The sequence below is a fragment of the Physella acuta genome, unplaced genomic scaffold (assembly GCF_028476545.2).
Source record: "Physella acuta isolate Inbredline_101_S28 unplaced genomic scaffold, ASM2847654v3 ptg000011l, whole genome shotgun sequence".
NCBI lineage: Eukaryota > Metazoa > Mollusca > Gastropoda > Physidae > Physella > Physella acuta.
In genome coordinates this window covers 21,652-34,379 of record NW_026731531.1, presented here as the reverse complement: position 1 = coordinate 34,379, position 12,728 = coordinate 21,652, and the positions used below count along the sequence as shown (strand labels likewise).

The 12,728-nt window shown below is 42.4% G+C and overlaps 1 protein-coding gene and 1 long non-coding RNA gene across 2 annotated transcripts; both read left to right on the top strand.

The window, feature by feature from the left end:
* The first annotated feature begins 3,872 nt into the window (after window positions 1-3,872).
* Window positions 3,873-6,511, top strand: LOC131932004 (integumentary mucin A.1-like). The gene is made up of 3 exons (XM_059288907.1): window positions 3,873-3,894; window positions 4,879-5,743; window positions 6,415-6,511. Exons 1-3 carry the CDS (start codon window positions 3,873-3,875, stop codon window positions 6,509-6,511), a joined length of 984 nt encoding a protein of 327 aa, XP_059144890.1.
* Window positions 6,512-6,895: 384 nt separating this feature from the next.
* Window positions 6,896-11,210, top strand: LOC131931957 (uncharacterized). Its single transcript, XR_009384419.1, has 3 exons — window positions 6,896-6,973; window positions 10,850-10,951; window positions 11,104-11,210. It is a non-coding gene; the product is annotated as an uncharacterized LOC131931957 (long non-coding RNA).
* Window positions 11,211-12,728: the final 1,518 nt, after the last annotated feature.

The window sequence follows — 12,728 nt, the reverse complement described above, 5'->3', positions numbered from 1 at the left end:
AATACCACAGGTTGGTACAGGTGTTTTTAGTGGTAGTGGTGTGACATGAAGGTGGTAGTGGTGTCACATGAAGGTGGTAGTTGTGTGACATGAAGGTGGTAGTGGTGTGACATGAAGGTGGTAGTGGTGTGCCATGAAGGTGGTAGTGGTGTGACATGAAGGTGGTAGTGGTGTGACATGAAGGTGGTAGTTGTGTGACATGAAGGTGGTAGTGGTGTGACATGAAGGTGGTAGTGGTGTGACATGAAGGTGGTAGTGGTGTGATATGAAGGTGGTAGTGGTGTGACATGAAGGTGGTAGTGGTGTGACATGAAGGTGGTAGTGGTGTGACATGAAGGTGGTAGTGGTGTCACATGAAGGTGGTAGTTGTGTGACATGAAGGTGGTAGTGGTGTGACATGAAGGTGGTAGTGGTGTGACATGAAGGTGGTAGTGGTGTGACATGAAGGTGGTAGTTGTGTGACATGAAGGTGGTAGTGGTGTGACATGAAGGTGGTAGTGGTGTGACATGAAGGTGGTAGTGGTGTGATATGAAGGTGGTAGTGGTGTGACATGAAGGTGGTAGTGGTGTGACATGAAGGTGGTAGTGGTGTCACATGAAGGTGGTAGTTGTGTGACATGAAGGTGGTAGTGGTGTGACATGAAGGTGGTAGTGGTGTGACATGAAGGTGGTAGTGGTGTGATATGAAGGTGGTAGTGGTGTGACATGAAGGTGGTAGTGGTGTGACATGAAGGTGGTAGTGGTGTGACATGAAGGTGGTAGTGGTGTCACATGAAGGTGGTAGTTGTGTGACATGAAGGTGGTAGTGGTGTGACATGAAGATGGTAGTGGTGTGACATGAAGGTGGTAGTGGTGTGATATGAAGGTGGTAGTGGTGTGACATGGAGGTGGTAGTGGTGTGATATGAAGGTGGTAGTGGTGTGACATGAAGGTGGTAGTGGTGTGACATGAAGGTGGTAGTGGTGTGACATGAAGGTGGTAGTGGTGTGCCATGAAGGTGGTAGTGGTGTGACATGAAGGTGGTTGTGGTGTGACATGAAGGTGGTAGTGTTGTGACATAAAGGTGGTAGTGGTGTGACATGAAGGTGGTAGTGGTGTGACATGAAGGTGGTAGTGGTGTGACATGAAGGTGGTAGTGGTGTGACATGAAGGTGGTAGTGGTGTGACATGAAGGTGGTAGTGGTGTGACATGAAGGTGGTAGTGGTGTGACATGAAGGTGGTAGTGGTGTGACATGAAGGTGGTAGTGGTGTGCCATGAAGGTGGTAGTGGTGTGACATGAAGGTGGTAGTGGTGTAACATGAAGATGGTAGTGGTGTGACATGAAGGTGGTAGTGGTGTGACATGAAGGTGGTAGTGGTGTGACATGAAGGTGGTAGTGGTGTGCCATGAAGGTGGTAGTGGTGTGACATGAAGGTGGTAGTGGTGTAACATGAAGATGGTAGTGGTGTGATATGAAGGTGGTAGTGGTGTGACATGAAGGTGGTAGTGGTGTGACATGAAGGTGGTAGTGGTGTGACATGAAGGTGGTAGTGGTGTCACATGAAGGTGGTAGTTGTGTGACATGAAGGTGGTAGTGGTGTGACATGAAGGTGGTAGTGGTGTGACATGAAGGTGGTAGTGGTGTGATATGAAGGTGGTAGTGGTGTGACATGAAGGTGGTAGTGGTGTGACATGAAGGTGGTAGTGGTGTGACATGAAGGTGGTAGTGGTGTCACATGAAGGTGGTAGTTGTGTGACATGAAGGTGGTAGTGGTGTGACATGAAGGTGGTAGTGGTGTGACATGAAGGTGGTAGTTGTGTGATATGAAGGTGGTAGTGGTGTGACATGAAGGTGGTAGTGGTGTGACATGAAGGTGGTAGTGGTGTGACATGAAGGTGGTAGTGGTGTCACATGAAGGTGGTAGTTGTGTGACATGAAGGTGGTAGTGGTGTGACATGAAGATGGTAGTGGTGTGACATGAAGGTGGTAGTGGTGTGATATGAAGGTGGTAGTGGTGTGACATGGAGGTGGTAGTGGTGTGATATGAAGGTGGTAGTGGTGTGACATGAAGGTGGTAGTGGTGTGACATGAAGGTGGTAGTGGTGTGACATGAAGGTGGTAGTGGTGTGCCATGAAGGTGGTAGTGGTGTGACATGAAGGTGGTTGTGGTGTGACATGAAGGTGGTAGTGTTGTGACATAAAGGTGGCAGTGGTGTGACATGAAGGTGGTAGTGGTGTGACATGAAGGTGGTAGTGGTGTGACATGAAGGTGGTAGTGGTGTCACATGAAGGTGGTAGTGGTGTGACATGAAGGTGGTAGTGGTGTGACATGAAGGTGGTAGTGGTGTGCCATGAAGGTGGTAGTGGTGTGACATGAAGGTGGTAGTGGTGTAACATGAAGATGGTAGTGGTGTGACATGAAGGTGGTAGTGGTGTGACATGTGACAGGAAGGTGGTAGTGGTGTGACATGAAGGTGGTAGTGGTGTGACATGAAGGTGGTAGTGTTGTCACATGAAGGTGGTAGTGGTGTGACATGAAGGTGGTAGTGTTGTTACATGAAGGTGGTAGTGTTGTCACATGAAGGTGGTAGTGGTGTGAAATGAAGGTGGTAGTGTTGTGACATGAAGGTGGTAGTGGTGTGACATGAAGGTGGTAGTGGTGTGATATGAAGGTGGTAGTGGTGTGACATGAAGATGGTAGTGGTGTGACATGAAGGTGGTAGTGGTGTGACATGAAGGTGGTAGTGGTGTGACATGAAGGTGGTTGTGGTGTGACATGAAGGTGGTAGTGTTGTGACATAAAGGTGGTAGTGGTGTGACATGAAGGTGGTAGTGGTGTGACATGAAGGTGGTAGTGGTGTGACATGAAGGTGGTAGTGGTGTCACATGAAGGTGGTAGTGGTGTGACATGAAGGTGGTAGTGGTGTGACATGAAGGTGGTAGTGGTGTGCCATGAAGGTGGTAGTGGTGTGACATGAAGGTGGTAGTGGTGTAACATGAAGATGGTAGTGGTGTGACATGAAGGTGGTAGTGGTGTGACATGTGACAGGAAGGTGGTAGTGGTGTGACATGAAGGTGGTAGTGGTGTGACATGAAGGTGGTAGTGTTGTCACATGAAGGTGGTAGTGGTGTGACATGAAGGTGGTAGTGTTGTTACATGAAGGTGGTAGTGTTGTCACATGAAGGTGGTAGTGGTGTGACATGAAGGGGGTAGTGTTGTCACATGAAGGTGGTAGTGGTGTGACATGAAGGTGGTAGTGGTGTGATATGAAGGTGGTAGTGGTGTGACATGAAGATGGTAGTGGTGTGACATGAAGGTGGTAGTGGTGTGACATGAAGGTGGTAGTGGTGTGACATGAAGGTGGTAGTGGTGTGATATGAAGGTGGTAGTGGTGTGACATGAAGGTGGTAGTGGTGTGACATGAAGGTGGTAGTGGTGTGATATGAAGGTGGTAGTGGTGTGACATGGAGGTGGTAGTGGTGTGACATGAAGGTGGTAGTGGTGTGACATGAAGGTGGTAGTGGTGTGACATGAAGGTGGTAGTGGTGTGATATGAAGGCGGTAGTGGTGTGACATGAAGATGGTAGTGGTGTGACATGAAGGTGGTAGTGGTGTGACATGAAGGTGCTAGTGGTGTGACATGAAGGTGGTAGTGGTGTGACATGAAGGTGGTAGTGGTGTGACATGAAGGTGGTAGTGGTGTGATATGAAGGTGGTAGTGGTGTGACATGAAGGTGCTAGTGGTGTGACATAATGGTGGTAGTGGTGTGACATGAAGGTGGTAGTGGTGTGCCATGAAAGTGGTAGTGGTGTCATATAAAGGTGGTAGTGGTGAATAGTGTGAAAAAAGTTAGTGCCGACAGGCCTAAAGCTACTTAAACTACAAAAGATGCTTCGAACAAAAGAACTTTGTCAGAATACGTAATCGATCTAGAAGCCCCCTAAATGACAAAGGAAAATCAATTTATCTTTGTAGACTTATCTTATTTATAAAAATATTTTGTGATTCTAAGAACTTCATAAATTATGTATAGCCAGTGGCCACTAACATAATTGTCCGCATCTATATGTGTGTCCTTCGGTGAGTAAGAACAATATTCAATAAGACCTTTTTTTTACATCAAACTTTGCTCCGTTTGAGTTTTTGGATTTTTCCTAGTTAAACAAATCTAGCAGAAAAAAAGAAAAGCAAATACGGGGTACTCCGCGCTCTGATTTCTGTGGCTAAATCAAAGGAATATTTTTTCTTTTCATTTGTGTTTAATTAGCGATGGTATAGATTTTCACCATTATGTCAAACTGTTGAAGCTGGCACACTATAAAATTGATCATGTCGTACGCAGTAGTAAATGACAAATATTTCCTATAACAGCCATTTTCTAATGTGTTTTGTGGTAACTTTGCGTCTGTAAGTTAACAAAAGCTTAACTATGGGTTTACAACTTCAGATTAGCTAGGTTTATACATGAAACCAATATTACATTAAACACTTAAATTGTCTTTTAGCTCAAGCTTGCTACGAAATTCCTCGTGTAAGTGATTACTTTTGAAATATTTATTATTTTTCGCTTAATAGTAATTGGTAGTTATTCTAATGTTTGCTTACATAAGTTAATAAATACACAGACGAAGATATAAAATAAGTTGTCTCGATGCGTCGCCTGTGTGCTAGCTGTATTGTTCATATAGCAATTAGATGTCTCGCTACTGCAAACATTACGATACGTCACTCCCTATTTTCGATCGTTTTCTAAAGCCCCGCGAAACAGCCCGCATAGATCGTGATGGTCTAAAACAAATTGCCTTAAGCGCCAATTTTAAAACTATTTGGTAACGTGTGCTTTGAATTATTCAAAGCTTTGTTTTTACTTCGCTGTTTGTATTTGATTGAACAGACACCACTGAGTGGAATACAACCACAGAAGGATTGTCAACGACAACAGATTCGACAACTACACCGGCGACAACATCAACTGATCCTACAGCAACGACGACACCAACTGACACTACACCAACAACAACAACCGACACTACAACATCAACACCAACGACATCAACAGATACAGCAACAACATCAGCAACAACAACCGACACTACAACATCAACACCAACGACATCAACAGATACTGCAACAACAACATCAGCGACAACAACCGACACTACAACATCAACACCAACGACATCAACAGATACTGCAACAACAACATCAGCAACAACAACCGACAGTACTTCATCAACACCAACGACATCAACAGATACTGCAACAACAACATCAGCGACAACAACCGACACTACAACATCAACACCAACGACATCAACAGATACTGCAACAACAACATCAGCGACAACAACCGACACTACAACATCAACACCAACGACATCAACAGATACTGCAACAACAACATCAGCAACAACAACCGACAGTACTACATCAACACCAACGACATCAACAGATACTGCAACAACAACATCAGCAACAACAACCGACACTACAACATCAACACCAACGACATCAACAGATACTGCAACAACAACACCAACGACGACAATTGACACTACAACAACACCATCGACAACTGATACTACAACAACGACAACAGCACCAACGACAACGTCAATGACAACAACAGACACTACAGGAACAACATCAACAATGACCACAGCAAGTACAACAACTTCAATACCAACGACTGCTACCACTACAGACAGCACTGCTTCAACCGCAACACAAACAACAGCAACAACCACAGACACTACAGCAACAACCACACCATCCACAGCAACAACCACACCATCAACAGCAACAACCACACCATCGACATCAACAACCACAGGCACTACAGCAACAACCACACCATCGACAGCAACAACCACAGACACTACAGCAACAACCACACCATCGACAGCAACAACCACAGACACTACAGCAACAACCACACCATCGACAGCAACAACCACAGACACTTCAGCAACAACCACACCATCGACAGCAACAACCACAGACACTACAGCAACAACCACACCATCGACAGCAACAACCACAGACACTACAGCAACAACCACACCATCAACAGCAACAACCACAGACACTACAGCAACAACCACACCATCGACAGCAACAACCACAGACACTACAGCAACAACCACACCATCGACAGCAACAACCACAGACACTACAGCAACAACCACACCATCGACAGCAACAACCACACCATCGACAGCAACAACCACACCATCAACAGCAACAACCACAGGCAATACAGCAACAACCACAGACACTACAGCAACAACCACACCATCGACAGCAACAACCACACCATCAACAGCAACAACCACAGGCAATACAGCAACAACCACAGGCAATACAGCAACAACCACAGGCAATACAGCAACAACCACAGGCAATACAGCAACAACCACACCATCGACAGCGACAACCACAGGCAATACAGCTACGACGGCAACATCAGCACCAGCAACTACACCAGCAACTTCAACAATGACCACAGCAACTACAGCGACCAGTAAGTCTCTTTGCCATTTCGTGATTAATTAAGAATTCCTTGCTTATAAATACAGAAGCCATAAGTTCAGAAAGTAATAGGGCTGGTAAGTAAAGTAGGTCACCAACCAGTTCTATGGCTCATGCAGGTTTTATTGAGCCGTAGAACTGGTTAGTGACCTGCTTACCAGCCCTATTACGAGGAAGGAAAATATCACCTAGTAAATACCAGTAAAGTTGGATCAAAGTGCTGGATGGGGCATTCACCCAACTCAAGAAGAGATGTGTATCTGTAAAATGTGTTTGTACATAACTCTTGATTGGGCTTGCTGCGTTTATTCTGTTTTTTTTTACTTGACGGAAGAAATGTAGATTGCATTCATTTTTCAACTTCAGCAACAGCAGCAAGCACTGCCACACCAACGACAACATCAGCAACCACGAGAACGACAACAACCACCAGAACAACAACCACTCCTGCACCACTCGTAAGTAACACTGGTTCAGTTCACCATTCTAAGTAACACTGATTCCGTTCACCATTCTAAGTAACACTGGTTCAGTTCACCATTCTAAGTAACACTGGTTCAGTTCACCAATGTAAGTAACACTGGTTCAGTTCACCAATTTAAGTAACACTGGTTCAGTTCACCATTCTAAGTAACACTGGTTCAGTTCACCATTCTAAGTAACACTGGTTCAGTTCACCATTCTAAGTAACACTGGTTCAGTTCACCATTATAAGTAACACTGGTTCAGTTCACCATTTTAAGTAACACTGGTTCAGTTCACCATTATAAGTAACACTGGTTCAGTTCACCATTCTAAGTAACACTGGTTCAGTTCACCATTCTAAGTAACACTGGTTGTTAACCATTCTAAGTAACACTGGTTCAGTTCACCATTTTAAGTAACACTGGTTCAGTTCACCATTCTAAGTAACACTGGTTCAGTTCACCATTTTAAGTAACACTGGTTCAGTTCGCCATTTTAAGTAACACTGGTTCCGTTCACCATTCTAAGTAACACTGGTTGTTAACCATTCTAAGTAACACTGGTTCAGTTCACCATTCTAAGTAACACTGGTTGTTAACCATTCTAAGTAACACTGGTTCAGTTCACCATTCTAAGTAACACTGGTTCAGTTCACCATTCTAAGTAACACTGGTTGTTAACCATTCTAAGTAACACTGGTTCAGTTCACCATTCTAAGTAACACTGGTTGTTAACCATTCTAAGTAACACTGGTTCAGTTCACCATTCTAAGTAACACTGGTTCAGTTCACCATTCTAAGTAACACTGGTTCAGTTCACCATTATAAGTAACACTGGTTCAGTTCACCATTTTAAGTAACACTGGTTCAGTTCACCATTATAAGTAACACTGGTTCAGTTCACCATTCTAAGTAACACTGGTTCAGTTCACCATTCTAAGTAACACTGGTTGTTAACCATTCTAAGTAACACTGGTTCAGTTCACCATTTTAAGTAACACTGGTTCAGTTCACCATTCTAAGTAACACTGGTTCAGTTCACCATTTTAAGTAACACTGGTTCAGTTCGCCATTTTAAGTAACACTGGTTCCGTTCACCATTCTAAGTAACACTGGTTGTTAACCATTCTAAGTAACACTGGTTCAGTTCACCATTCTAAGTAACACTGGTTGTTAACCATTCTAAGTAACACTGGTTCAGTTCACCATTCTAAGTAACACTGGTTCAGTTCACCATTCTAAGTAACACTGGTTGTTAACCATTCTAAGTAACACTGGTTCAGTTCACCATTCTAAGTAACACTGGTTGTTAACCATTCTAAGTAACACTGGTTCAGTTCACCATTCTAAGTAACACTGGTTCAGTTCACCATTCTAAGTAACACTGGTTGTTAACCATTCTAAGTAACACTGGTTCAGTTCACCATTCTAAGTAACACTGGTTCAGTTCACCATTTTAAGTAACACTGGTTGTTAACCATTCTAAGTAACACTGGTTGTTAACCATTCTAAGTAACACTGGTTCAGTTCACCATTCTAAGTAACACTGGTTGTTAACCATTCTAAGTAACACTGGTTCAGTTCACCATTCTAAGTAACACTGGTTCAGTTCACCATTCTAAGTAACACTGGTTCAGTTCACCATTCTAAGTAACACTGGTTGTTAACCATTCTAAGTAACACTGGTTCAGTTCACCATTCTAAGTAACACTGGTTCAGTTCACCATTCTAAGTAACACTGGTTCAGTTCACCATTTTAAGTAACACTGGTTGTTAACCATTCTAAGTAACACTGGTTCAGTTCACCATTTTAAGTAACACTGGTTCAGTTCACCATTCTAAGTAACACTGGTTGTTAACCATTCTAAGTAACACTGGTTCAGTTCACCATTCTAAGTAACACTGGTTCAGTTCACCATTCTAAGTAACACTGGTTCAGTTCACCATTCTAAGTAACACTGGTTCAGTTCACCATTCTAAGTAACACTGGTTCAGTTCACCATTCTAAGTAACACTGGTTCAGTTCACCATTTTAAGTAACACTGGTTCAGTTCACCATTCTAAGTAACACTGGTTGTTAACCATTCTAAGTAACACTGGTTCAGTTCACCATTCTAAGTAACACTGGTTCAGTTCACCATTTTAAGTAACACTGGTTCAGTTCACCATTCTAAGTAACACTGGTTGTTAACCATTCTAAGTAACACTGGTTCAGTTCACCATTCTAAGTAACACTGGTTCAGTTCACCATTCTAAGTAACACTGGTTCAGTTCACCATTTTAAGTAACACTGGTTCAGTTCACCATTCTAAGTAACACTGGTTCAGTTCACCATTTTAAGTAACACTGGTTGTTAACCATTCTAAGTAACACTGGTTCAGTTCACCATTCTAAGTAACACTGGTTGTTAACCATTTTAAGTAACACTGGTTGTTAACCATTCTAAGTAACACTGGTTGTTAACCATTCTAAGTAACACTGGTTGTTAACCATTCTAAGTAACACTGGTTCAGTTCACCATTCTAAGTAACACTGGTTGTTAACCATTCTAAGTAACACTGGTTGTTAACCATTCTAAGTAACACTGGTTGTTAACCATTCTAAGTAACACTGGTTCAGTTCACCATTCTAAGTAACACTGGTTCAGTTCACCATTCTAAGTAACACTGGTTCAGTTCACCATTCTAAGTAACACTGGTTGTTAACCATTCTAAGTAACACTGGTTCAGTTCACCATTCTAAGTAACACTGGTTCAGTTCACCATTTTAAGTAACACTGGTTCAGTTCACCATTTTAAGTAACACTGGTTCAGTTCACCATTTTAAGTAACACTGGTTGTTAACCATTCTAAGTAACACTGGTTGTTAACCATTTTAAGTAACACTGGTTGTTAACCATTCTAAGTAACACTGGTTGTTAACCATTCTAAGTAACACTGGTTGTTAACCATTCTTAGTAACACTGGTTGTTAACCATTCTAAGTAACACTGGTTCAGTTCACCATTCTAAGTAAAACTGGTTCAGTTCACAAATTTAAGTATAACTAGTTCTGTTAAAACCAATTTAAGTAAAACTGGTTAGGTTTACGATGCGCAGCCACCTTTAGGGCCCCATTGTAGATTGGTGGAGTCATGGAAGTTCTACTGATTTGAACCCAGATTCGAACTCGAGATTCTCGGGTTAGAAGGACACGCCACCCCACGAGTTCACATGTACCCTGATCACACATCTCTACATCAACTGACCACACCCCCACATTCTTACCCCCACATTCTTACCCCCACATTCTTACCCCCACATTCTTACCCCCACATTCTTTCGAAAATTTTATTGACGAATTACAAATACAATGGAATTAACTGTCTTTAACATTTATATATTAATTCTTTGCTTAGCCGGTAGTTGAGATTGACACCACCAGCCTATCGTAATGTGGTGCCTGTTAACTCTTTAAGTCTTGAAAACCAGAGAATACATTTTCACCAATTCTGCAAACTTCACACCATACACAATTTATTCTACTGGAAATAGTTACAAAAGAGCTTCTAAACAATTATTGACCAATACATTTTGCTCCTCTTTTAAGACCGTCTTATTTCTGTTTCCAAAGCGATTTTCTTTGTTGCGACATGGCAATAAATCGCGCAGGTATCGATTTATCAATCCATTGTTCTGGTCGGTGCACGTTATTGCAACATTTCCAGGAATTTTCGTTAAGCTGAAAATTCGACGAAAAAATAGAACGCCCAATCCCTGTTTATTAGCAACGACCTTTTACAATATTATATATATATATATATATATATATATATATATATATATATATATATATATATGGCTACTTATTTTCTACTTCAATTTTATTTCAGCTTTGTTATAACACAACTTGCAACTACGAAAATTGCCTTAAAGATTTGATAAACAACAACAGCACAACAACATGTTTGAAACAATCTTCATTCCCTTGCACGGTGAGTCTACAAATCTAAAACATCCATGTGATTATTGGCTTGCATATTTATTTTAAAAACGAATTATTTGTCTCATAAAAATATTATTTTACCTCTGTGTGTTTACAAGAAAATGACGCCATTTTTTATCATCAATGTTGTGTTCACGACAGATTGAAATCTCCAACACTACAGCCCCCTCCTACACGGTGAAGGCAACGTGTGCTAGCAGCAATTGTGATGACAGTTTTCACATTATGGTCGCTGGGAAAAATATGACGTAAGCTCATTTATTGCTTCAGCTATGGAGGGATGGGTCCATATATTGCTTCAGATATGGAGGGATGGGTCCATATATTGCTTCAGCTATGGAGGGATGGGTCCATATATTGCTTCAGCTATGGAGGGATGGGTCCATATATTACTTCAGCTATGGAGGGATGGGTCCATATATTGCTTCAGCTATGGAGGGATGGGTCCATATATTGCTTCAGCTATGGAGGGATGGGTCTATATATTGCTTCAGCTATGGAGGGATGGGTCCATATATTGCTTCAGCCTAGGAGGGATGGGTCCATATATTGCTTCAGCTATGGAGGGATGGGTCCATATATTGCTTCAGCTATGGAGGGATGGGTCTATATATTGCTTCAGCTATGGAGGGATGGGTCTATATATTGCTTCAGCTATGGAGGGATGGGTCCATATATTGCTTCAGCTATGGAGGGATGGGTCCATATATTGCTTCAGCTATGGAGGGATGGGTCCATATATTGCTTCAGCTATGGAGGGATGGGTCCATATATTGCTTCAGCTATTGAGGGATGGGTCCATATATTGCTTCAGCTATGGAGGGATGGGTCCATATATTACTTCAGCTATGGAGGGATGGGTCCATATATTGCTTCAGCTATGGAGGGATGGGTCTATATATTGCTTCAGCTATGGAGGGATGGGTCCATATATTGCTTAAGCCTAGGAGGGATGGGTCCATATATTGCTTCAGCTATGGAGGGATGGGTCCATATATTGCTTCAGCTATGGAGGGATGGGTCTATATATTGCTTCAGCTATGGAGGGATGGGTCTATATATTGCTTCAGCTATGGAGGGATGGGTCCATATATTGCTTCAGCTATGGAGGGATGGGTCCATATATTGCTTCAGCTATGGAGGGATGGGTCCATATATTGCTTCAGCTATGGAGGGATGGGTCCATATATTGCTTCAGCTATGGAGGGATGGGTCCATATATTGCTTCAGCTATTGAGGGATGGGTCCATATATTGCTTCAGCTATGGAGGGATGGGTCCATATATTACTTCAGCTATGGAGGGATGGGTCCATATATTGCTTCAGCTATGGAGGGATGGGTCCATATATTGCTTCAGCTATGGAGGGATGGGTCCATATATTACTTCAGCTATGGAGGGATGGGTCCATATATTGCTTCAGCTATGGAGGGATGGGTCCATAAATGGCATATTATTTAGTCCCTTATTTCTAGAACATTCACAATTTAAAAATCTAGCTGCACGAGTACACTACTGCCAGAAGTTGTAAAAAAGTAATAATAAAAACTTTTCTTTGAGGTTGCGTTGCTGACTAAATATGTAACCTTGATGTGTTATATCCCTATTTATGTTAGGTGAATTTATTTTTCAGTGCTAAGTGGTGCTGCTCCGCCAATTTGTGCAACGTTGAAGGACTGGACACTGCTGGATCACTAACTTCATCAATGGCTGTCTTTCTCTCAGCCACCCTAGTCGCGTGGCTAGCAGCTCTGCAGTAGATGTAAA